The 23,375-nt window shown below is 39.9% G+C and overlaps 1 protein-coding gene across 2 annotated transcripts in view; it reads right to left on the minus strand.

Annotated features, from left to right (window-relative positions):
* FGF14 (fibroblast growth factor 14) overlaps window positions 1-23,375 on the minus strand; it is a 460,968-nt gene that overhangs the window by 103,796 nt on the left and 333,797 nt on the right. For both annotated transcript variants that reach the window (XM_038759851.1, XM_038759852.1), the window contains one exon: window positions 18,508-18,611. In XM_038759851.1, coding sequence (XP_038615779.1) covers window positions 18,508-18,611 — 104 coding nt within the window. The remainder of the gene's footprint in view (window positions 1-18,507; window positions 18,612-23,375) is intronic.

Raw genomic sequence — 23,375 nt, forward strand, 5'->3', positions numbered from 1 at the left:
TCTCCCTTTCTTCAGTCTCTCATTTCCTCCTGCCTTCAGGACATCTCTACTTAGATGATCTGCCATCACCTCAAACTTAACATGTCAAAACCAGAATCTTCCCTCCCAAACCCTGTACTTCCCATTACTTTCCCATCACTGTAGATGGCACCATCATCCTTCCTGTCTCACAAGTTAGTAACCTTGGCATTATCCTTGACTCCTATCATTCAACCCACATATTCAATCTATCATTAAATCCTGTAGGTTCCATCTTCAGAATATCACTAAAATCCACCCTTTTCTCTCCATACGAACTGCAACCATGTTAATCCAAGCACTTATCCTATCACACCTTGACTGTTGAGTCAGCTTACTTGCTGACCTCCCTGCCATCTATCTCTCCGCATTCCAGTCCATACTTAACTGTGCTGCCTGGATCATTTACCTACAAAAACGTTGAGACCATGATTCCCCACTCCTCAAGATGCCCATCCACCTCCGCAACATTGGCTTTAAAGCACTCAATCACCTTGTCCCCTCCAACCTCACTTTTCTACTCTCCTACGACAACCCAGCCCACACACTTCAATCCTCTAATGCTAACTTTTTCAGTGTACCTTGATTTCGTTTATCTCTCCACCAACTTCTTGCCCTTTGGCCTGGAATGCCTTCTCTCCCTCATATCTGAGAGGCAATTACTCTCCCTGCCTTTATGACCTTATTGAAGGCATATCACCTCCAAGAGGCCTTCTCTGACTAAACCCTCCTTTCCTCTTCTCCTACTCCCTTCTGTGTCAGCCTAACTCCCTTTATCCCCCTTCCAGCCCCAATGCACTTGTGTACATAGCTGAAATTTAGTTATTTTAGTAATATTGTCTGTTTCCCCCTCTATTTGATTCTTCCCACATGCCGCTAATGCACAGTGGCAAATAATATTTATAGATATATAGAGAGATATATAGATATATATAACATGAACCCCTCATTGACAATCTGATCACTTTTCTCATACCAGAAAGAGCAGGAAATGCACTTATTCATCTCTATAGTACAGATAAAACAACTCTAAGAGGCTGCGTATTTCCAAGTTTCCATTTATGATGCTCATTGGTGAGTTTATTAAACTCAAGTTCATTTCCATTGTTCAACAAATATCAATGAATAAATGAGTGAATGAATAAGTGAATGACTAGAACCTTGATGGAAAAAATGTGATGTGACAATGAAGTGTCACAGAAGAAGCAGGCTTATCTGTGCTACAGTGTGTGTGGGGGGTATCCTTTCATTAAATATATTATCCTTTCAGAGGGAGCTCTAAATATATAATAATAATGGCATTTGTTAAGTGCTTACTAAGTGCCAAGCACTGTTCTAAGCACTGGGGGTATACAAGGTAATCAGGTTGTCCCACATGGGGCTCACAGTCTCAATCCCCATTTTACAGAGGAGGTAACTGAGGCACAGAGAAGTTAAGTGACTTGCCCAAAGTCACAAAGCTGACAAGTGGTGGACCGGGATTAGAACCCCTGATCTCTGGCTCCCAAGCCCGTGCTCTTTCCACTGAGCACATCATTTTCCTAACAAGAAATTAATAGGGAACATAATTCATATTTTAGATTAGAAAATTGAAAAGCCTGAAGACTAGATGAAATGCATTTAATTGAGTAGATGCATTTCATCTAATATCCAGGCTTTCAGATTTTCTAAATTTTCAAGAAAGATTAGAGAAAAAATATTGTTTTAGCATAAAAAGCTCATTTGAAGATGTGCTTTAGAGGGAAGAGCATAGTCTTGGGAGTCAGAGGTCTTGAGTTCTAATTCTAGTCTCGCCACTCACCTACGATGTGACTGGGCAAGTCAATTAACCTCTATGTGTCTCAGTTTCCTCATCTGTGAAATGAACATTCAATACTCACTCTTCCTCCCCTTTACACTATGATACCTGAGAGGGACAGGGCCTTATTCACCGTTATAACCTTGCATCTACCCCGGGATTTTGCACAGTGCTTGGCAAATATTAAATGTTCAACATATACTATTAGTACTACTATTATTATTATTCATTCAAATTTGTGCAATGAGTGGCAAAGATCTATTCCAGTCTGACTTTAAGTGTCATCATTAGAGAAGCAGTGTGGCTCAGTGGAAAGAGCACGGGCTTAGGAGTCAGAGGTCATGGGTTCAAATCCCAGCTCCGCCACATATCTGCTGTGTGACCTTGGGCAAGTCATTTAACTTCTCTGAGCCTCAGTTACCTCATCTGTAAAATGGGGATTAAGACTGTGAGCCCCACGTGGGACAATCTGATCACCTTGTATCCTCCCCAGTGCTTAGAATATTGCTCTGCACATAGTAAGTGCTTAACAAATGCCATTATTAATAATTATTATTATCATAATCCTTGGGCTGCAGGGATGTCTTCTCATTCCTTGCCAAGCAGAAAAGGATGTTTACTGTGAAATCTGACTTTTCCTTCATCTCTTTTCTTGTCTAGAAATACCTCTGGTTTGCTAACATGACTAGCACTAGTAGCCTGGGAGGACGAAGCCCAAAACAAGGATGGCTACTGACCGATGCCCTCCCAAATACTGGACGAGGAGATTGATGACCCAACTTGTGTTATGCCAAGCACACAGAGTAACGTAATGCTGTCAAACCTGCCATTTTGCAGAAATACTCCTGGAGCCACCCAAACCTAGAGCACTTCTTGGTAGCTAGTGGACCTTGATCCCCCTATGTGTTCCCTCCTCAGGGCTGGATTGCTGCAGGGCCTTTGACATGAACACCTAAGGTACTAATTCAATTTTCCAAATGTCTGGCTTTGTCAACACATTATTCACTTTGTGAATGAGTCTTATTTTATTCTCTTCAAATCAAGCATTAATACACTGCTCTGCAGAGCAAGCGTTTCAATAAGTGCCACTGTTCGATTGATTAAGGGGCAACTCCTTTAAGAAGTTGGTAAAAATGGGTAAAAAAACAAATTTAATCCACTAGTCAAGTGATTAAGCTCCATTAGGAAAGACTGAAACTGAAAAGGAAAATAATACAGGCATTTAAAAATGTTTCTTTAAAAAATACACATCCAAGGAGAGAAATGTCTCCCAGGCCAATTATTATTTTTTCCTATTTGAAAATATTTATGAAAATCATTTCAGAGATATCTGTAATCCAAAATTCTCATAGTTTCAGGTATACTGATATCCCATGTAATGAAATGACTGTTTCAATTATGTAAATTTGACAGCTACAAGATGCAGTTTATAAATTCTGAAAAAGAATGCTATTGAAATAACTCACTGATGGAAGTATTGCCTAAAGAGCCTTCTCTTGCACATAAATTTCAATCTATCATGCAAAACAGCAAACGACCCAGTTCACGCTCAAATCAGTAAAATGTGGTGCTCCCCGAAAGGCTAACTTCTTTCTCTGAAAGATCATGGAATATCTCTTAAAACCATATCATCTACTGAAAAACAGCTGTATTTAAAAAGCAAGGACGTACGCCAATTTTACATTGTAAAGTACGGATCCTTAAAAACCACACTAGAATTCCAAATCTCATCTTCCAGTAAAGGAAATGCTGAAGGATCTATATAGGATGATTTTTTAATCATATAATTTATAATCAAGGTTCTTTGCAGTTCCAAAGCCAACTTTTTCCAGGTCTGGTTACAAGTAGAGAGATCATACCAAAGGAAACAAAATGCAGTTCAAAAGTGAAATGTCAAGAGCAATCAAAAGTAACATTTTCCTGCAAAAGAGCAGAGAAATTTGATTCAATCCTGAGTCTTCCCTCCCTACCTACCTAAGGATGTGAAGACTTTGTTCTCGTTATCCCTGATAATGAGAACAAAGTCTTCACATCCTTAGGTGATGCCTGTATAGCCTGATAATCAGCCCCTGACCAGTATTAGGAATGAATAATACATGGGCCCCAAGACAATTACTCGACCACAATCTCTATATAAAATCAGTAATAATGATAATAATAAGGATAATGGTAATAATAATAATGACATTTTTTTATCACTATGTGCCAACCACTGTAATGAGCACAGGGGTAGATACAAGATAATCAGCTCCCACCTAGGGTTTCCAATCTAAGTAGAGGGAGAAATAGGTACTAAACCCCCATTTTACAGATGAGGAAACTGAGGCACAGAAAAGGTTTTTTTTATGGTGTTTGCTAAGCGCTTACAAATTCAGTCCCTTAGCAGGGCAGCTATGTTCATTTTAACATCACTATGCTGGTTGGAATATGCTAGGAGAATGAATGGCGGCAGTATATACCTAAATAAATGCTGCATGGAGAGTTGGAACTGGGAATCTGGATGCAAGGAAAGCAGAGGAAACATTTCAAGGAACATTTCAAGAAACAAAGCCTTAAGAAACGCCTGCATCCCAGCTGGAAAATAAAAAACGATTACTGAAGATAAACAGCATGGCATGCTGCTAATGAAAAACAGAGGAGCTCCTTCGAACAAAACCTTCATAAGAAATTAGAGGCAAAGTAGCCAAAGAAAAAACTGCACCTGGGATTGAAGACAACAAACACACCAATACATCAAGGGATGGCATTTTTGTATGCACAATGCGGCTGGGACTGTGGTACCCATGTTAGTCTTTTCAGTTACACATGCACTTATGTGTCAATTTTACCTTTAGTGGGGTTCCACTAGATTATAAACTCCTTGAAGGCAGGGGTCAGGCCTATCAACTCTGTCTATCAATCTATGGAGAAGCAGCATGGCTCGGTGGAAAGAGCCCAGACTTGGGTGTCAGGGGTTATGGGTTCAAATCCTGCCTCTGCCAATTGTCGGCTGTGTGACTTTGGGCAAGTCACTTAACTTTTCTGGGCCTTAGTTACCTCATCTGTAAAATGGGGATTAAGACTGTGAGCCTCCCAGGGGACAACCTGATCACCTTGTAACCTCCCCAGTGCTTAGAACAGTGCTTAGAACATAGGAAGCGCTTAATAAATGCCATCATTATTATATTATCATTATTATTATTGTTATTCAGTCATTCATTCAATCATATTTATTGAGCACTTACTGTGTGCAGAGTACTGTACTAAGCGCTTGGGAAGTACAAGTTGGCAACATATAGAGACGGTCCCTACCCAACAGCAGGCTCACAGTCTAGAAGGGGGAGACAGACAACAAAACAAAACATATTAACAAAATAAAATAAATAGAATAAATATGTACAAATAAAAGAAATAGAGTAATAATAAAATAAATAAATAGAGTAATATTATCTAGAGAAGCAGCATGGCTCAGTGGAAAAAGCATGGGCTTTGGAGTCACAGGTTATGGATTCAAATCTCAGCTCCACCACTTGTCAGCTGTATGACTTTGGGCAAGTCACTTCACTTCTCTGGGCCTCAGTTACCTCATCTGTAAAATGGGGATTAAGACTTTGAGCCCCACATGGGACAACCTGATCACCCTGTAACCTCCCCAGCGCTTAGAACAGTGCTTTGCACATAGTAAGTGCTTAATAAATGTCATTATTATTATTATTATTATCATATTTATTCTCCCATGAATAGTGTTCAGCACAGTCAGTATTCAATATCATAATGATGGTGGAGTTTGCTAAGTGATTACTATATTCCAAGCACTGTACTAAACACTGGTTTAGATATAAGATGGTGTAGATACCAGCTCTGAACCTCTTTCACATAAAGAGGGTCAAATATTCCATAATGTTCCAGATTTTAAAACGTGCAAAAGGCAACTATAATGAGGCTTAATGAAAATGGATGCGATAATTGAGACTATCTAGAGCTACTTGAAGGTCACCATCCGGAAATCTCCAACTTTACACCTGAATGATTAAATCATCCAAGTTGTTTTTCCTTCAGACAGGAGAGATTATCCACAGAGGAATCAAGGAACAAGAAAAGAGAATAAAAATACAAATGACTTGTAGCTGTCAGTACTTTTATATGAGTTCTTTTGGAAAATTCTTCCAGGATCTATGGCTTGGAGGTCAGGCCAGACACTTTAATGGTACTTTTCCTAGTGGCAAAACCAGCACAACACAAAGAGACACTGACTGGCTGATTGACAGCTTACTCTCAAACTCTGATTTATGGCAGCATCAAAGAAGTTGTATTGGAGTAAAACAAACAAAATCATCTCCCACAGCAATGTGGCCTGTAGATGGGAGCCATTATAAAGTATTGCCAGTCAATCGGATTTATTCAACGCTTACTGTGCACAGAGCACTTTACCAAGTGCTTGGAAGAGTACAGTATAACAATAAACAGACACAGTCCCTGCCACAAGCTTATGGTCTAGATAAGCAGCAGCTTAGGCTGGAAGCCTGTTAGCACACAGCAGTGGGATCAATTGAATGAGAATGATTATTCTGAGATTAAAGGGATACTTATAGCAAAACAAGAAGCTCATCAGCAAACGGGATGCTTTCAAAGGCCACTATTATCTCCATCCTCAGGAGGTGAGAGAATTGACTGCAGAAACTCAATAAAATATCACTGCTCTCCATTTCACAATTTTCTGAGCCTTGGATTTTCCCAATTTCAAGATAAGATCACTTTTTGAGAAGATAATTTCTTAATTAACTTTGGAATCAAAGGGCAAACCCACTTACTACAGCACACATTTACTTCAGGCCTCCTGAAGTAAACGCTCATGAACATTTCACATAAGCGCTTAGTACAGTGCTCTGCACACAGTAAGCGCTCAATAAATATGAGTGAATGAAGGAAAGAATTTACTTCAGGCCACCTGAACCTGGGACAATCAATATCTTTCCCTTTTAGCCACACTCACTTCTATAGCTTCTCATATCACTAGGCTAAGAGAGAATGAGTGGGGATAACCTCAAGAACTCCTTATTTATAACTTCATTAAGACAGTCAAGAAAGCCTTAACAAAATTAATCAGTGTTACTACTTTAAGGAGCTCATGAATCTCAAATTCTATCAAGTCTCCCTAACCTAGGAAGATGGATAAAATGTTCAGGTTACTGTTGCCCTGAATTTTAAGCTAAATTCTAAACTGGTTTGTGAGGTCCCCCAACCTCGATTGGGTATGTTCACAACTGAGGTTCACTCTGCTTCCTTTCTTGGAAAAAGACTCAAAGAAAGACTGGCAGCCACAAGAGTAACCAAGTTAATTCCAGTCCCAGTTTTTGAACCACATAGTAAGCTTTCTTTCCTGTTTTTATGGGATGACAATGAAGAATTTCAGGACTTGAAATTGTAATTGTCATCCTATAAACATGTGTCTTCATAACATGTATCACTATGAATCCATTTGAAGAGCTCTATTTTAAGGGTTCCCCAAAATTCTGATTGTGTCAAGATTTACAGATTAGTGCTGAAAATTAAAATACAATGGCTTAGATTTTTAAAAAAGGTGAAATTGGCTGTTCCTAGGTTGAGGAAAACGATCCATATAATAGTGAATCCAAACCATAGTCCATGAGCTCTGAAATTTATCTCCACCTGCAGAATGGGTTACTTGGAGGAACTGTGTGATGGCTTCACTCCTAGACAAAATCATCTTCAGGGCTAGAGATGAATCTTCTACTACCTTTAACTCTTCCCTCCACATTCCTAAATTTTCCTCCCAGTCAATTATTATGCTTGAAATTATCAAAAACTTTTTTGAGCTAATTGCTATTTCCTCCTGCAAAATTTTCTGCAGTAAGAAATTTCATGTTTCCAAAAACCAACACAATCTAGGAGAACTAAAAGAGAAGAATTAAAGTTATTATCTTGGAAATGTTTGATTATTCAATCTTTGTAGCTTAAGAAAATTTCCTGGGAGTCCTGACACTTCCCTGGAGGGCATAGAGGCTAATTGCATTTGTTATATTTTCAAATCTTATTTAGTCTGCAGACTTGGGCACTGCTGTCAACCATTACTCCAGTTTGCCTTGGCTAAGTAACAAATTATTTTAAGTAGTTTGTTGATAATTGCTTAATTATAATTAAGTAGCTTGCTTTCTAGGCATTTGAAATGCCAGAATGAATGAATGAATGAATACAAGATCCGGACCAATTGCCCCAAATCTTCCAGAATCCCCTTCACTTCCACTTAGGAATGTCTTAGAGCAGGGATAATAAATCTGCCAACCACTTTTATCTTCTGTGCAGCCTTATCAGATTAGGCAGCTGGCAACAGGCACATGGAGAGGCAGAGACGCAGAGTTGGCTAGTGGATAGAGCACAGGCCTAAAAGTCAAAAGGACCTATTTTTTAAAAAAAAAAAATGTGTTTGTTAAGTGCTTCCTATGTGCCAGGCACTGTTCTAAATGCTAGGGTAGATACAAAGTAATCAGATTGGACACAGTCCATTTCCCACGTGGGGCTCAGTTACCTTATCTGTAAAATGGGGCTTAAAACGGTGAGCCCCAAAGGGGACATGGACTTTGTCCAGCCTGATTACATTGCATCTACCCTTCAGTGCCTTGCACATAGTAGGGGCTTAACAAATACCATTAAAGGATTCTTTCCTTTATTAAATATTTAAAAGCAGTGCATACTGACTGATGTAAACAATTGGGATAGTTAAATTAGGCTTCAGTGGGTTAGCCATGATGATTAATTCTCCATATAAATGGAGATGATGCTTCTTCATGAACAAAACACACACGGTATCCTTAGGTCTTTTACGTCTTTGAACAATTGGATTCAGTTGAGAAAAGAGTCTGGGAAGGATGCATGTAAATAAGGAGTTTTTCTTGTATTTTGATTTCCCTGTGATGTTATTTGATTTGGCTAGAGTAACCCAGGAGACAGCTGTATCTAAAACCTCCCAAAGCTGAAATCTTAATGGTTCTTTCTATTTTCATCTGCTTATATGTTTATCTTGTAATGTCTATAATGTATCTCTTTGAAGTAAAGAAACTGCATTAGGTAAACATTTCCTCTGTTTCATTACACAATCACATTTCTCTTCAGGAACAGGAAATGTCTCTGATGTCCTTTCTGGAAAGTGTTAATACAGTTGGATTCACTCGGAGAATGTTTTATGTGTTTCGTAAAATTCTCAAGAGTATTAAAATACTGGTCACTGAACAATGCTTATTGTTGACTGCAACGCTATTCTAACTCATTCTTGAACTGAGATAAAAGATAATTCTTTTTAAATCAAGATCAATACTCCCACAGTGACTAGCACATTTCTGTGCACCTACTGACTAATTCATCCTGATATCTTCAGTCTCCATCAAATGTTCCATTAATGTTGTTGGAGGATATGGAAAACAATGGAAATAAATGACATTGTAATCATGAAGACTACTGAATTGAGAGGTTAAAATTTTTTTTTACTTTTTTATTATTGTTTAAAAGCAAAATCACATGTTGATATGCCTAAAAATTGCTTAAAAAACCCTATTATATTAGACGTCTAGGAAAAACATGTGCACCAGAACAAAAATAAATAAATAAGTGGTCAAATAGAAATCCTGCCTTGAAAAGGGACAAACTAAAAGAAGTAATAAAAGAATAAACAACATTTTAAGATAGAGATGCTTCCCCAAGTGAGAGGAACAAGAAAATCCACTACAAATGTCAGGTCAGGTAAAAACAAGAAAATAAATGGACCAAAAAGGAGTTTGACCAATACCTTGAAAGAGTTAATAATAATCTTTTTAAAAAATCAAATATATCAACAGCAGAATGCTAGCCAGGGAGTTAGTGTGGTCCCAGGATAATTGCGGTTGTTAAAGCTGAACTCATATATGAAAAGGACACTCGATGAATTAATTCAGTCTTAACAGGGGAAAATATTTGAGATATGTCTACTCATTCATTCATTCATTCATTCAATCATAGTTATTGAGTGCTTCCTGTGCACAGAGCACTGTACTAAGCACTTGGGAAGTACAAGTCGGCAACATATAAAGATGGTCCCTACCCAACAGCGGGCTCACAGTCTATAAAGGGGTGACAGACAACAAAACAAAACATGGAGAAGGGTGTCAAAATCGTCAGAACAAATAGAATTATGGCTGTATGCACATCATTAACAAAATTAATAGAATTGCAAATATGTACAAGTAAAATAGAGTAATAAATCTGTACAAATATATACATGTGCTGTGGGGAGGGAAAGGAGGTAGGGCGGGGGGGGTGGGAAGGAGGAGAGGAAAAAGGGGGCTCAGTCTGGGAAGGCCTCCTGGAGGAAGTGAGCTATCAGTAGGGTTTTGAAGGGAGGAGGAGAACTAGTTTGGTGGATGTTCCCCTATGAAAGCTTTTAATAAATCCAAGTAAACTTGATTTTGGTGGTAATGCTTAAATATAAAGGAAAGGAAGGGCTACTTTTCAGAATGGAGCATAAATAGTGGGGACTCAATCAGTGTCACTTAGTACGGCAAAACATCCTACAAAGCACTCAGAGAGTACCCTAAAGTAAGGAGAAATGATTCCTGCCCTCTCAGAACTTAAGACTTAGCAGACCCCAGGAACTGGTGCTATTACTGGTTTTAGTGTAACATTTTCAGAGGTGCTCTAGAGAGGGGAGTGAGAAATGAAAATTGCAAGGTGGGAGATGCACTTTAAGGGAGCATCACCTTTGATTATTAGTCTTTGGAAAGAATCATTCATCCAACGTATGAGAGCAGTCAAAAGGGCAGCAGAACCTCAACAGGAAGAGAAGGTAGAAAGCAAAAGGCTTGGCAGATTTATGCCACACACATAAACTTCGGCACAGAAATCTCGTGCAGTTCCAGGTAACAGATGTATAAGAAAGACATAATAAAGTCCGGAAACTAACTGGGGCGACAAAGATGACTAGTGGGTTGGAGCAGTGTTGTATGAGGTGGTAATCTGAAAATATTAGGACTATTCAATCTCGAATAATGAAACAAATTACAAAATCTTCCCGACATTTTAGCCAAAAGGAACCATTTTGCTTTAGAATCCTGCATGAGATTAATTTGCCACTGGTCTTTCCCAGAAGTCTGATAGCTACTTTGCATCAATTGGCATCTTCCTGCCCATCCTGATTGCACTTCTTGTGCTTCACCTCCTCAGGCAACAGTTCCTTCGGTATGCTCTTGGAGTTTGTCTCCAGGAAATACACCAATAGGGATCTAAATGAAATCCCATACCTCTCTCCCATCACCCTGGCTTAAATTGCTATTCTTCCTTGATATGCATGGGTAACACTGAGATAGGATGAGTTCTCTATTTATATACCAAACTGCTGCCACCTGAGAAGTGGTTAGATGTCAAGGAGTGTGAACTCTGTTCAGAACAGGACCCCCTTGGGAAAAGAGGTTAATTATGTCCAAAGCTGCTGTTTGATCTTGGCCCTCCAATCCCACAACCAACAGGGGGACCAATTAGGATTTCTTTGCACAGATTCTTGCTTTATTATACCTCATTGAAAGGTTGCTGATCTCTTTCTCAAGTCAATCTAGGATACAGATCTTCACAAACGATATCGAACCAAAAGAAAACCTCTTCACAGGCCTGAAGTTTCATTATATCAGAAAGAAACACACTGGCATCCTTTCAGTGGAGGTACAAAAAGCAAGAATACTCAAAGAGGGATACATCCATGACAATAGAGTGGTATAACATTTAGAATCAATCGAAATTCAATTTAATTCCAAGCCATAATACCTACTAGAAGTCTTCCACAGGGGCAGGATTTATTAAAAATTACTGTTCAGGATAGCAACCCAGTGTAAAAATGAAAATGTGAACAGGATTCCCAGCTGAGTAACCATTACTCCCTAGGGCATGCTATTCACAAACACAGCTTTTCATTCAAGTAAATGCAGACAAAGACATGACTGGAAAGCTGCTAAGGATTTCAATACGAGATTTAAATATGAGGCCTCTGGAAATAATTAAGTCAAGAACGAAGAATAAGAAATGAAAGCCTTTACCCAGAAGTGAGTAGATGGAAAGTGAAAGTCACCGTCAATAAACAAAACCACTCACACAAGTCTTAAAAATAAACAAAAAAAATCACCAACCAGTGAATTCATGGCTGCAAAACTTCCACAAATCAAAGCCTATTCTTCAAACAGAAGCATCTGTCCCTGGATATTAATATTTGGGTGTCACTAAGGCTTAGTAGCATTTTGCTCTTTAACCCTGTTTTATGTCTCACCATTATTCATTTGACAAGATTATTTTCATTTTTATACTGTGGGCATAAAAATAATATAAACATAATACTGTTCAAAATGCGTTTTATACAGCTTTATCTCCTGCAGATTTATATCCTTAACACTGACTCTTAAACTCTTCAATAGAATGATTCATTCAGCTACCTGAAAACAAAATCTCAATCACTGCTTAATTTTGTAAGCAATTATAATAGTTCTCTCAATCGTAAAGTTCTCTCTACTGAGGTTACTACTTAAAATTATAACTGTAGATATTGAAGGACTTATTTTTCTTCTGTAGCAGTAAGAAAATGTCATAAATCTATTCTATTTTACAGCATTTTAAAAGTATAACAGCATGTATTGCAGGATTTTTTTTCCAGTACAGAATAAATGAAATCCCATAAAGCTAGTCTATCTTGCAGAAATTTCGAAACTTGTAAAAATTATGAACAAATAAGGATAATCACTTGGTGAACATTTTTATTTTATTGTTCCAATATCAGTGGACGTTTTGCAGGCATGCCCATTAAAAGTCTAGATGTACTTTCTTCGCTGTAATCCTTTCAGCAGGCAATATCACTAGTCATAGTAAAGTAATTTGAGAATATATGAAAGTGCTGACATTGTCCACGATAGATCATATCACTGTTCTCTTGGTTATTCATGTATTTTCAGAATAGAAGTTTGTAAATAAGTGGTTCTTCACGACTCAGAACTACAGATTAAACAAATGTAAATACTACCTTGCCTAACGCACATGGTTTCCATAGAGAAAGATGGAGGACAGATACTTTCATCCCTCTTTTCTGGCTAATGGGAGCAGCTGCTCTGAGTCTATTTCTTACCCAAGCCAGCTGGAGCCCATCCTGAGTGTTTCAGGAGTTCAGTAAAGAGACCCTTGGGCCTCGGCCTAACATGTATGCTTCTTATAGCACAGCTGGAAGAGACAGAAAATGTAACTTAATGAACCCAACCTGACCACCATCTTCGACCACTCACTTTCCAATGGATTCTTCCCTCTCTACTCCCTCTCCTTTCTGCATCACCCCTGCACTTGGATTTGTAACCTTTAATGCATCCTATCCTCAGCCACACAGTACTTATGTATATAGCCATGATTTATTTTAAAGACTGTCATCCCCTCTAGACTGTATAGTTCTTGTGGTCAGGGAACATATCTACCAACTCTTCTAGACTGTGAGCCCACTGTTGGGTAGGGACCGTCTCTATATGTTGCCAATTTGTACTTCCCAAGGGCTTAGTACAGTGTGCTGCACACAGTAAGTGCTCAATAAATATGACTGAATGAATGAACTCAATTATGTTGTACTCTCCCAAGCAGCTAGTACAGCATCTGCACAGAAGGTGCTCAATAAATATGATTGATTGATTCTCCACTGTTTCCAAACACATTCATGTATCCCCATCCCAAAAAACTCCTCCCTTAACCCCACAGCTGCTTCCAGTTTTGGTCCCATCTTCTGCCAATCATTACTATACAGATTTCTTGAGTGAGTTGTCTATATAATAATTGTGGTATTTGTTAGGCACTTACTATGTGCCAGGCACTGTACTAAGCATTGGGTAAGATACAAGCAAATCGGGTTAAACACAGTCCCTGTCCCACATAGGGCTGATAGTCATTTGTAGATGAGTTAACTGAGGCACACAGAAGTTAAGAGACTTGCCCAAGGTCATACGGCAGACAAGTGATGGAGCCCCAGGGCTAGAACCCAGGATTCTGACTCCCAGGCTTCCTCCATATTCATTCATTCATTCAATCATATTTATTGAGCACTTACTGTGTGCAGAGCACTGTACTAAGCACTTGGGAAGTACAAGTTGGCAACAGAGAGAGACAATCCCTACCCACCAACAGGCTCACAGTCTAGAAGGGGGAGACAGACAACAAGACAAAACAAGTGGACAGGTGTCAATACCATCAGAATAAATAGAAGTAAAGCTAGATTCATTCATTCATTCATTCACTCACATTCACTGAGCGCTCCCTGTGTGCAGAGCACTGCACCAAGCACCTGGGAAGCACAAGTCGGAAACATACATATCCACTGCCTCTACTTTCTCTCCTCCAAATCTCTCCCTGACCCCGTCCAATCTACATGATTCCCTTTAAACTGCACAAAAACTGCCCTCTTTGAGTTCACCAGTGACTTCCTTCTTGCCAAAATACAGAAGCCTCTACTCCATCATAATCCTCCTCTACCTTTCAGATCCTTCGACTCCGTGGATCTCTCCCTTCTCATTGAAACGATATCTCATCTTGACTTCACAGACACTGTCTTGTCCTGGTTCTCTTCCTATTTTTCTGGCCACTCATTTTCCGTCTCTTTCACAGACTCCTCCTCTGGTCCCCACCCCTAGTGAGAGTCCCTCAAGGCCTAGTTCTGGGTCCCTTCGGTTCTCCATCTACACTCACTAGCCTGGAGAACTCATTCACTCCCAAGGTTTAACTACCATTTCTAATTAGATAATTTCCAAATCTATCTCTCCAGCCCTTCTTCTCTGCATTCTCACATTTCCTCTAGCCTTCAAAATATTCATTCAATCATATTTTGAGAGCTTACTGTGTGCAGAGCACTGTACTAAGTGCTTTGAGACATCCTCTACCCGGATGTCTCGCAGACACCTCAAATTCCATATACAAAATAGGACTCATTTTCCCACTCAAACCCTGTCGTCCCCCTGACTTTCTCAACACTGTAGACAGACCTCTGTCTCACAAGCCCATAAACTTGGCATTATCTTTGATTCATCTCTCTAAGTAGAGGCTTCTGTATTTTGGCAAGAAGGAAGTCATTGGTGACCTCAAAGAGGGCAGTTTTTGTGTAGTTTAAAGGGAATGATGTAGATCGGAGGGGGCCAAGGAGAGATTTGGAGGAGAGGAAGTAGAGGTAATGGATATGAAAGGAGCATGGGCCTCGGAGTAGGTAAAAAAAGGGATGACACTTTCAAGGCTGGGACAAATTGGAAATGTTGCAAGAAGTGCTCTGTGCTGAAGATTCTTTCCATTGATAATATGAATTAGCTTCTTAATAACAGGCACTGATATCTTCTCTAATTCAATAAACCACTTACTACAAGAAAAATATAATTGATCCGGGTGCATTTCAAGAGTATATAACTAATACAGATCAAATTCAGTGTAGACTTTCCCAAAAGAATAAGAATATTTGCTCTGCAAATAATCAAGTAAAGAAAAATGCATATTTTGATTCATTCAATCATATTTATTGAGCACTTACTGTGTGCAGAGCACTGTACTAAACGCTTGGGAAGTACAAGTTGGCAACATATAGAGACGGTCCCTACCCAACAGTGGGCTCACAGTCACCCACCTTTTCCTTCTCATATTCTCTGTCTCTAAACTTGTCAGTGTGTTGCTTTAAAATGTGTTTTACATCAGAGTTTACATTTCTGATAGCTGAATGTACATAATAACGATGGTATTTGTTAAGTGCTTACTATTTTCCAAGCACGGTTCTAAGCACTGGGGCTGATACAAGGTAGCCACATGGGGCTCACAATCAATCCCCATTTTACAGATGAGGTAACTGAGGTACAGAGAAGTTAAGTGACTTGCCCAAGGTCACACAGCAGACAAGTGGCAGAGCTGGGATTAGAACCCACATCCTAACACTCTCAAGCCTGTGCTCCTGCCACTAGCTCATGCTGTCTTTTATTTGTTCTTTCAGGATGCTTAATTTGTAATGAAAAGAATGTCAGGTCTTGGGTGATTTAAGTGTGCAGTGACATTGAAAGGGGATGATATCGTCATCATTATTACCAAAACAACACTGTCAGGATATTGAACTTCCCAATCTCACTGGCCTGAGATGCCTGAACTCTGTATGAACTGCCAAGCCCAGAGGCGCTTGGGAAGAGAACAGGCAAGCCCTAGAATAAATTAAGCCCTACATTTTCCTCCTGGAATGGATTACTCTACAAAAATAACCTGCTTAATGGTTTAAATGGCTTCTAAATACTGTGTGGGGCAGAGGCATATTGAGATGCCAATTTGGGTAAGGCCTCCCAGATGATGGTTGCACCCTGGCTAGGTCAGGTGATCAAATGTCCCACAGTGGTACTCAGAGCACATCTCCAAACTAACTCTGGTTTGGCCCGGATTTGAGGTCTCCAAGACGACCAACTAAGAGCTTGGATTGAGGCCGGGAAGAAGTCAAGGAGCCCGTTCCTTCACAAAGCCCCCTAAAGGGGCTCCCCAGGCCAGCTGTCCTCCTGCAAGCATGGACTTTGGAGTCAGAGGTCACGGGTTCAAATCCCAGCTCCACCACTTGTCAGCTGTGTGACTTTGGGCAAGTCACTTAACTTCTCTGGGCCTCAATTCCCTCATCTGTAAAATGGGGATTAATACTGTGAGCCCCCCGTGGGACAACCTCATCATCTTGTAACCTCTCCAGCGCTTAGAACAGTGCTTTGCACATAGTAAGCATTTAATACATGCTATCATTATTATTATTATTATCATTATTCTGGGGATACGACAAAGAATCTTTCCATGAATCTGCAAAGCCGACTGAATTAATGACATCTGAGCTAATGTGCTGAAGAGCCACTGGAGTCCCTAAAAATCCCTTTTAGGTTTTCATCCAGCTGGACACCACACCTCAGTTGAAGAATTTCTTTCTTTTTCTTTATGGTTTCTTCGTGTTCATGTGAAGTTGACTGTTAGAATGGGGTCTCAATCTCTTTAAGTCCTTCATTAAAAAGCATCTTTCCAACATTTTCCAATTTCCACCCAAACATCTTTTACTTTGCTGAAACTCAGTTCTGAAACATTTGGAGTCAATTTTAGCTCAGAACAGATTCTTAAGTCTGATGTCAACTGAAATAAATCATCAATTTCAGCAATACTAGCACTACAGTCACATATCAAAAATATTAAAATATTAGTGATTGAGGGTTTGATTATTTTAAACTGCACATGTGACTACAATTCAGGGTATAGTGTAGTGAAGCAATGAAATATTAAAAATACTATTCAAGATACAAGCATATGCATAGACATGCATATCACATATACCATCTGGTAAAGAAGTATGATATACTTCCAGTCTCACCAAGCTCCATGTGGAGATTTGTCCGCAATTCCAGTACTACTTTAAAAAGTGGATTAATTGTGAAATCAATACATGACATCCATGCATTTCTGAAATGCACATCCCCAGGAAGTTTCTTTTGCTTGCCCCGTCATCTTCTCTGAAGGAGAAATGGAAAATCCTTGTGGTATAGTCACATATTCATTCTTAGAAGCTACACAAAATAAGCACCAAAATGCAGGGAGTTTCCAATAAGAAAAAAAAAAAAACACCCTTAGGGAACTACAAAGATGACATTGCCTGAAAACCATCATCCATACTGATTAGTTCACTGTGGTTAGGGGAGGGAGGGAGGGAGGGAGGGAGAGAGAGAGAGAGAGAGAGAGAGAGAGAGAGAGAGAGAGAGAGAGAGAGAGAGAGAGAGAGAGAGAGAGAGAGAGAGAGAGAAAGAGAGAGAGGACTGTTTTTATGCTTCTATGGCAGAATTTCTCAGGCTTATTGGAGAAAATCAATCTCTTTTACGTTACAATCTATGGGGAATCTCTCAGAGGAAATTTTTGCTTAAGGTTTGCTTGTGGGAGATACTCAATAAGAGGGTTTGATGTTGCATGTCTCTTTTAATAGTAAAATCCTGAATGGCTGCCGCACACCAGAAACCAATATGAACAATTTTCTTTGGGGCAAAACAGTTCAATCTATTTTTACCTCAAGGGATAGTGCAAGCAAGCTTTCAACTGTAAGCCTCTGTTAAGTACCATAAGGAAAAAAAGTTAATTGAATGACAGAAATCTGTATGCAGTGGAAAAACAATCAATCTTTAACAATAGGTTAATAGTCTACGAAATCAGACAATCCTATTAGAAAAAGTTCAATTCCAACCCAGGCTATAAACTGATCCCCAAGCCGAAGAGGAACTTTCATACAGCTGTATGAACTATACACATTGCCATGTTTAATGAGCTTTCTCTTAGGCAAATAAGTCTGGTAAAGTTAACTTTCACCAGAGTTTGTTGCATCTTATCACATGCACTATTTAAATCAATACTCTTACCAGAATAGTTTTAAATGAAATCCACAAAAGTATCATTGTGAAGGCAAATCATTTCCATATCTCTTTTGCTAAGAGGTGTTTTTGGCAAATGCAAAAATTAAAAAAATGCAGATGGACTTTGTAGGAGGGAGGAAGGAGGCATGTCAAACATTTCAAATGAAAATGAATCTTACTGCTTTGCAATCAAGGCCAGACCCAGAAGAAAGCCTGCCCTGGGATTCCAGATTTTACTGTTTTCCATAGCAAGAAGGCAGCGATCAATATCCATGGAATGCTACTTACTGATGTGTAGAGGTGACCTTCTCCGTTCATGGCTATATACAACCCTGTCTTTACCCCCTGGATCGCAACAACTCGAAGTCCCACTGGTATGAGGTTGAATAATGCTGCAAAGATAAATGTGGTCTGTCACAGATGGGCAAGGAGAAGCAGAAAATGCCGATAACATTAAGTAAAGAACAAACAATGCTTTCATTATCATTATTACATTTGTTAAGTGCTTACCAAGTATGAAGCACTGTGCTAAGCTCTGGGGTAGATACAAGTTAATCAGGTCAGATACAGTCCTTGTTCCCCATGGGGCTCACTGTCTAAGTAAGGGGGGAGAACAGGCATTGAATCCCTATTTTACAGATGAGGAAACTGAGGCACAGAGAAGTCAAGTGACTTGTCTAAGGTCACACAGCAGGCAACTGGCAAAGTCAGGATTAGAAAACAGGTCCTCTGACACCCAGCCCAGTGCTCCTTCCACTAAAACATACTGCTATGTTGGCCTTTGCAGAGATTCTGACCTGAAAACCTGTGCAATGAAGTATTGCTTGTGGTACAGTTAGCACTTAAACTTGAGATTGGAAATATAAATAGCAATCACAATCGCAATATTTTAATAATGGGACAGTTGTGGAGTTAACAAATAAAAACAATGTCCCTCAGAACCACCACCAGTATGATGGTATCACAATCTCAAATGTCGTTTCACAGGGTAAGACAACCACACTATTCTGAGGGAGCAATACAGCATTTTGGAGTGAAAATTTTGTGGGGCTTTATTTCACACAGGTGTGATTTATAGTTGTAATCATGTATAGAGAAGCAAGCTAAAAGACTATTTCAAAAACTAATTCTCCTTTGCAAACCCGATTTGAGATCTGGAGAGATATCACCTGGTATTTCAAAATAGCCAGAAGGCTAGGAAGAATAAAATACTTAAAGAGGTAAGGGATGGGGAGAATTAGGATACTGGAAAGGGACCATCTAGGTTGGTGATAGTCACATTGTGGCCTCAAAGTATGTTTCCTTTGAGCCTGGATTCCAGTTTAAAATAGCGTGGCTAGCAAACATGCGAATAGTTCCACCTGTTTGTGTACTGTCTAGGTTAGCCCTGGGGGAGGTAGTGAAAGGGGATCTAGCTAATCCACATGAGAATTATCTGTTACAGGAAAGTGGGTCTTCTAGGGAGGTGAGGATGCTGTGGCTGGCCAGAGCAGAAACCTCCCCATTAAGTGATTAGGGGATTTGTGCCACTCTACTGGCCCTTAACAACAGGCAGGAAATGAAACCACATTTATGGTGAGGGTTATTGGATGCAGCTTGGGAGTCAGAGGATGTGGGTTCTAATCCTACCTCCACCACTTGTCTGCTATGTGACCTTGAGCAAGCCACTTAACTTCTCTGTGCCTCAGTTACTCATCTGTTAAATTGGTATTACAACTGTGGGCCCCACATGGGACAACCGGATTACCTTGTATTGATCCCAGGGCTTAGAACAGCGCTTGGCACATAGTAAGTACTTAACAAATACCATAATTGCTATTATTATTATTAATATTACGTGGGACAGAAATGGACTAGGGGAAAAAGAGGGGATAGGTGAAGGCTTTTTTGCCAAGAGTTAACAGCATTTTGGTTATGATATTCCTTCGATATCAAATTCATCCAGAGACAGGACATATAACAGTGCCTCACACGCAAAGAAGCCCAAAGAATCAACCATTTATCACCATCCACACAACAGGCAGATCAAGAGTAACAACTGTTGCTCCCTCATAAATGCTCATTTTTGAACTTCTTAGAATAGTGAGAATGGAAAATGCAATTCCCTAGTCCAGTTAGAGTCTTTTCGCTTCAAAATAAAATGGGGAAGATTTATCCACTGAAATTTAACTTTGAAAAATTAACTCCCTTTCTGACAATACCTACATCATTTTCATCAATATGATACTAAGTATCCAGAGCTAAACATACTCTCCCCATCTTCAAAATCTACTAAAATTACACCCATTGCAGGAGGGATTCATGGATTAAGCTCTCATCTCCCTACTTAATTTTTCCCCTACTGGGAAAAATCCTTACCCTCCAGACACTCAGGTACTTCACCTCACTTCTTCCCACTAAATCACTTCTGTATATTCAGCTACCACCCTCTATCTCTAATTTATTTTAGTGACTGTCTCACTTACTGGGCTATAAGCTCTTGAGGGCAAAGGACCATGTCTACTAACTCTACTGGACTTCCCCAAGTGTTTAGTTAAATGTTCCACAGACTAAGTGCTCAATAAATACTATTAATGGACTGATTGCTTACAGTCACTAGAACCATTTGGAGAAAGAGTCTCCCTCATCCAATATAAAACTACTTTGCCTATAGTAGCCCCACACTTTCTGCCTCTGTTCTATTAGGCTGTCAATTCATGCCTTCAACCATAGATATGTTCCTTGCACACAGATATTCTGGTCTCCTTTTTCCATAAAGTGCTCTCCTACCAGAGAGAAAATCAATTTCTCAGTTCATACTGAGTGGTCACTACTTGAAAATCCCCTTTGGAAAAGGAGGATGAGTCACTTTCCAACAATAACTATATTTTTAGAGTCCTACCTGATCCCCTGTGCCATTGGAGCTGACTTTTAAGGAAGGCAAAGTCACTCTTTTGCTCTAGGGACCTGAGTGCGGTGTTAGTCATGTGAACAACAGCAACAATCTGCAGCTACACACACAGGAGCCTAAACAGAATGATGGGCTCCATCCTGTCTGTTTCAGCTTCCCCAGGAGAGTTTATCAGCTAAACTCTGAACCTGGACCTTTCAGCCTGGCTTCAATCCCAACCACTGGAGGTACCATCATTCAAAGAACAGAAGGGTCTGAAGCCAGGGGACTATTGCCAATAGCTAAGGTCGAGCTGGGAACTGGATGGAGTGGGCAGGCATTCCATTACTACACTCATCCCCTTAAGTTTATTGTGATGTCCTGTTCCCTGGAAAGATCTTCTGGGGGTAAAAAACAGGTAGGGATAAATGAAAAGACCCAAATTCTTTCAGGTTTGTGTGAAACAACCCTGACAGAAAGGGGAAACTGAAGCCAGATAGTAGTTGTGGTTCTTTGTTTTCCAAACTGAAATCCAGCCACCCTTGAAAAGAATTTATATTTCATAGCGCTAATTTGAATTGTTTTCCAGCAGTTTTCCTAATTAATCTAGGGAGTTGCTGCCACATTTGCAGACATTTATACAAACAAGAGGGTGTTGTCCATTGTCTTGGGTGTGTGGCCTTGCAGAGAGGAAGCAAACTAATTTGATCAAGAGAGTGAGTGTGGGTAAGGGCTGATGAAGTTTTGGGGAAGAGGTTAATATTTTGGAAATTATCTTAAAGGACCTATTTACACTTGTAAAATAAAACAATAATTGTGGTATTTGTTAAGCACTTACTGTATCAGGCACTATACTAAGCACTGGGGTGGGTACAAGCAAATCGGGGTTGACACAGTCCCTGTCCCACATGAGGCTTCCAGTCTCAATTCCCAGTTTGCAGAAGAGGGAAATGAGGCCCAGAGGAGTGAAGTGACTTGCCCAAGGTCACACAACAGACAAGTAGCAGAGCAGGATTAGAACCCATGACCTTCTGACGCCCAGGTCTGGGCTCTATCCACTACTCCATGCTGCTGTCTCTTCCTTGAAATACGATTAACCTCGGTATTGACCAACTCCCAAGAAGAAAATTTATAAACGGAAGCCAGTGATCCCTCAAATTGGAATTTTCATTGAAAGGAGAAAATTCTTCCTCTATCACAACTCTAGTTGCTGGATAAAACAGGATCCAGAAGCAAGACACCACACCATTCATTCAATGTCATTTCTTCATGTTCTGCATGACAGTAAACTATCGACAAAGTAAGCTAAATTAGAGAGGGAATACGTCACAAAAGGCTTTTTTGAATTCTGATCATAAAACTGCATTCTTTCTTCTCCGTTATCTGGCCAAGACTAAACAACTCTCTTGTGATTTTCTAAGGTGGCCATATTATCGGACGTTCAAAATGGATCATTGTACTAGTAGCTTCATAGATGAAGTGTTTATTATGTGCAGAGTACTGTACTAAGTGTTGGGAAATAGTACTCAAGTGGGAATAAGAAACAGACCCTGTCCCTCGAGGGGCTCAGGATGGAGGGCTAGGAAGACCTCATTAGGGAGCCCAAAGAGGTAAAAGAGTGGACACAAGACATTGAATCAGAGAGAAGTGGAAAGAGACAGAGAGGGGGAGAAAATGAGAGGATGAGATCCACACAAGGACAGAGAAGGGAGGGAAGGCAAGAAAGACGTGGCAAGAGTAGCAGAAATGCACACATCCTTACACATATACAGACTCACTCACACAAACACTTCCATTTACACAGACACAGAATCAGTGACTCCTTCACTCACACCCTCCAGCTGCAGCAGCCGAGGGAGAAACACCACCACTAGTTCTCAACCTCTGGGGATTGTTCCCTGAAGGTTTCCAGCAAAGTGTGGCTAATTTGCACTCAGTTTCTTTGCCAGACATAGCAGGGGAGCAAACTGAGGAAGCAATAACTGAAGCAGAAGCAGCTATGGCCACTGGGGCAGAAATGATAATGAGGTTTGGCAGAGGAAGGTCGTCTTGACTACCTCCTCCCTTTTCTACTCACCCACTGACTGCAGCTTTTCTTTATGGTATTTGCTAAGTGCTTCCTACATGTTAAACACTGTTCTAGGAGCTGGGATAGATACAAGTCAAGTTGGACCACCACCTGTGTCCCACATGGGGTTCACAGTCTAAGTAGGAAGGAGTAGGATTTAATCCCCATTTAACAGTTGAAGAAACTGAGGAAGAGAGAAGTTAAGTGACTTGGCCAAGG

The sequence above is a fragment of the Tachyglossus aculeatus genome, chromosome 17, assembly GCF_015852505.1.
Source record: "Tachyglossus aculeatus isolate mTacAcu1 chromosome 17, mTacAcu1.pri, whole genome shotgun sequence".
NCBI classification, from domain to species: domain Eukaryota; kingdom Metazoa; phylum Chordata; class Mammalia; order Monotremata; family Tachyglossidae; genus Tachyglossus; species Tachyglossus aculeatus.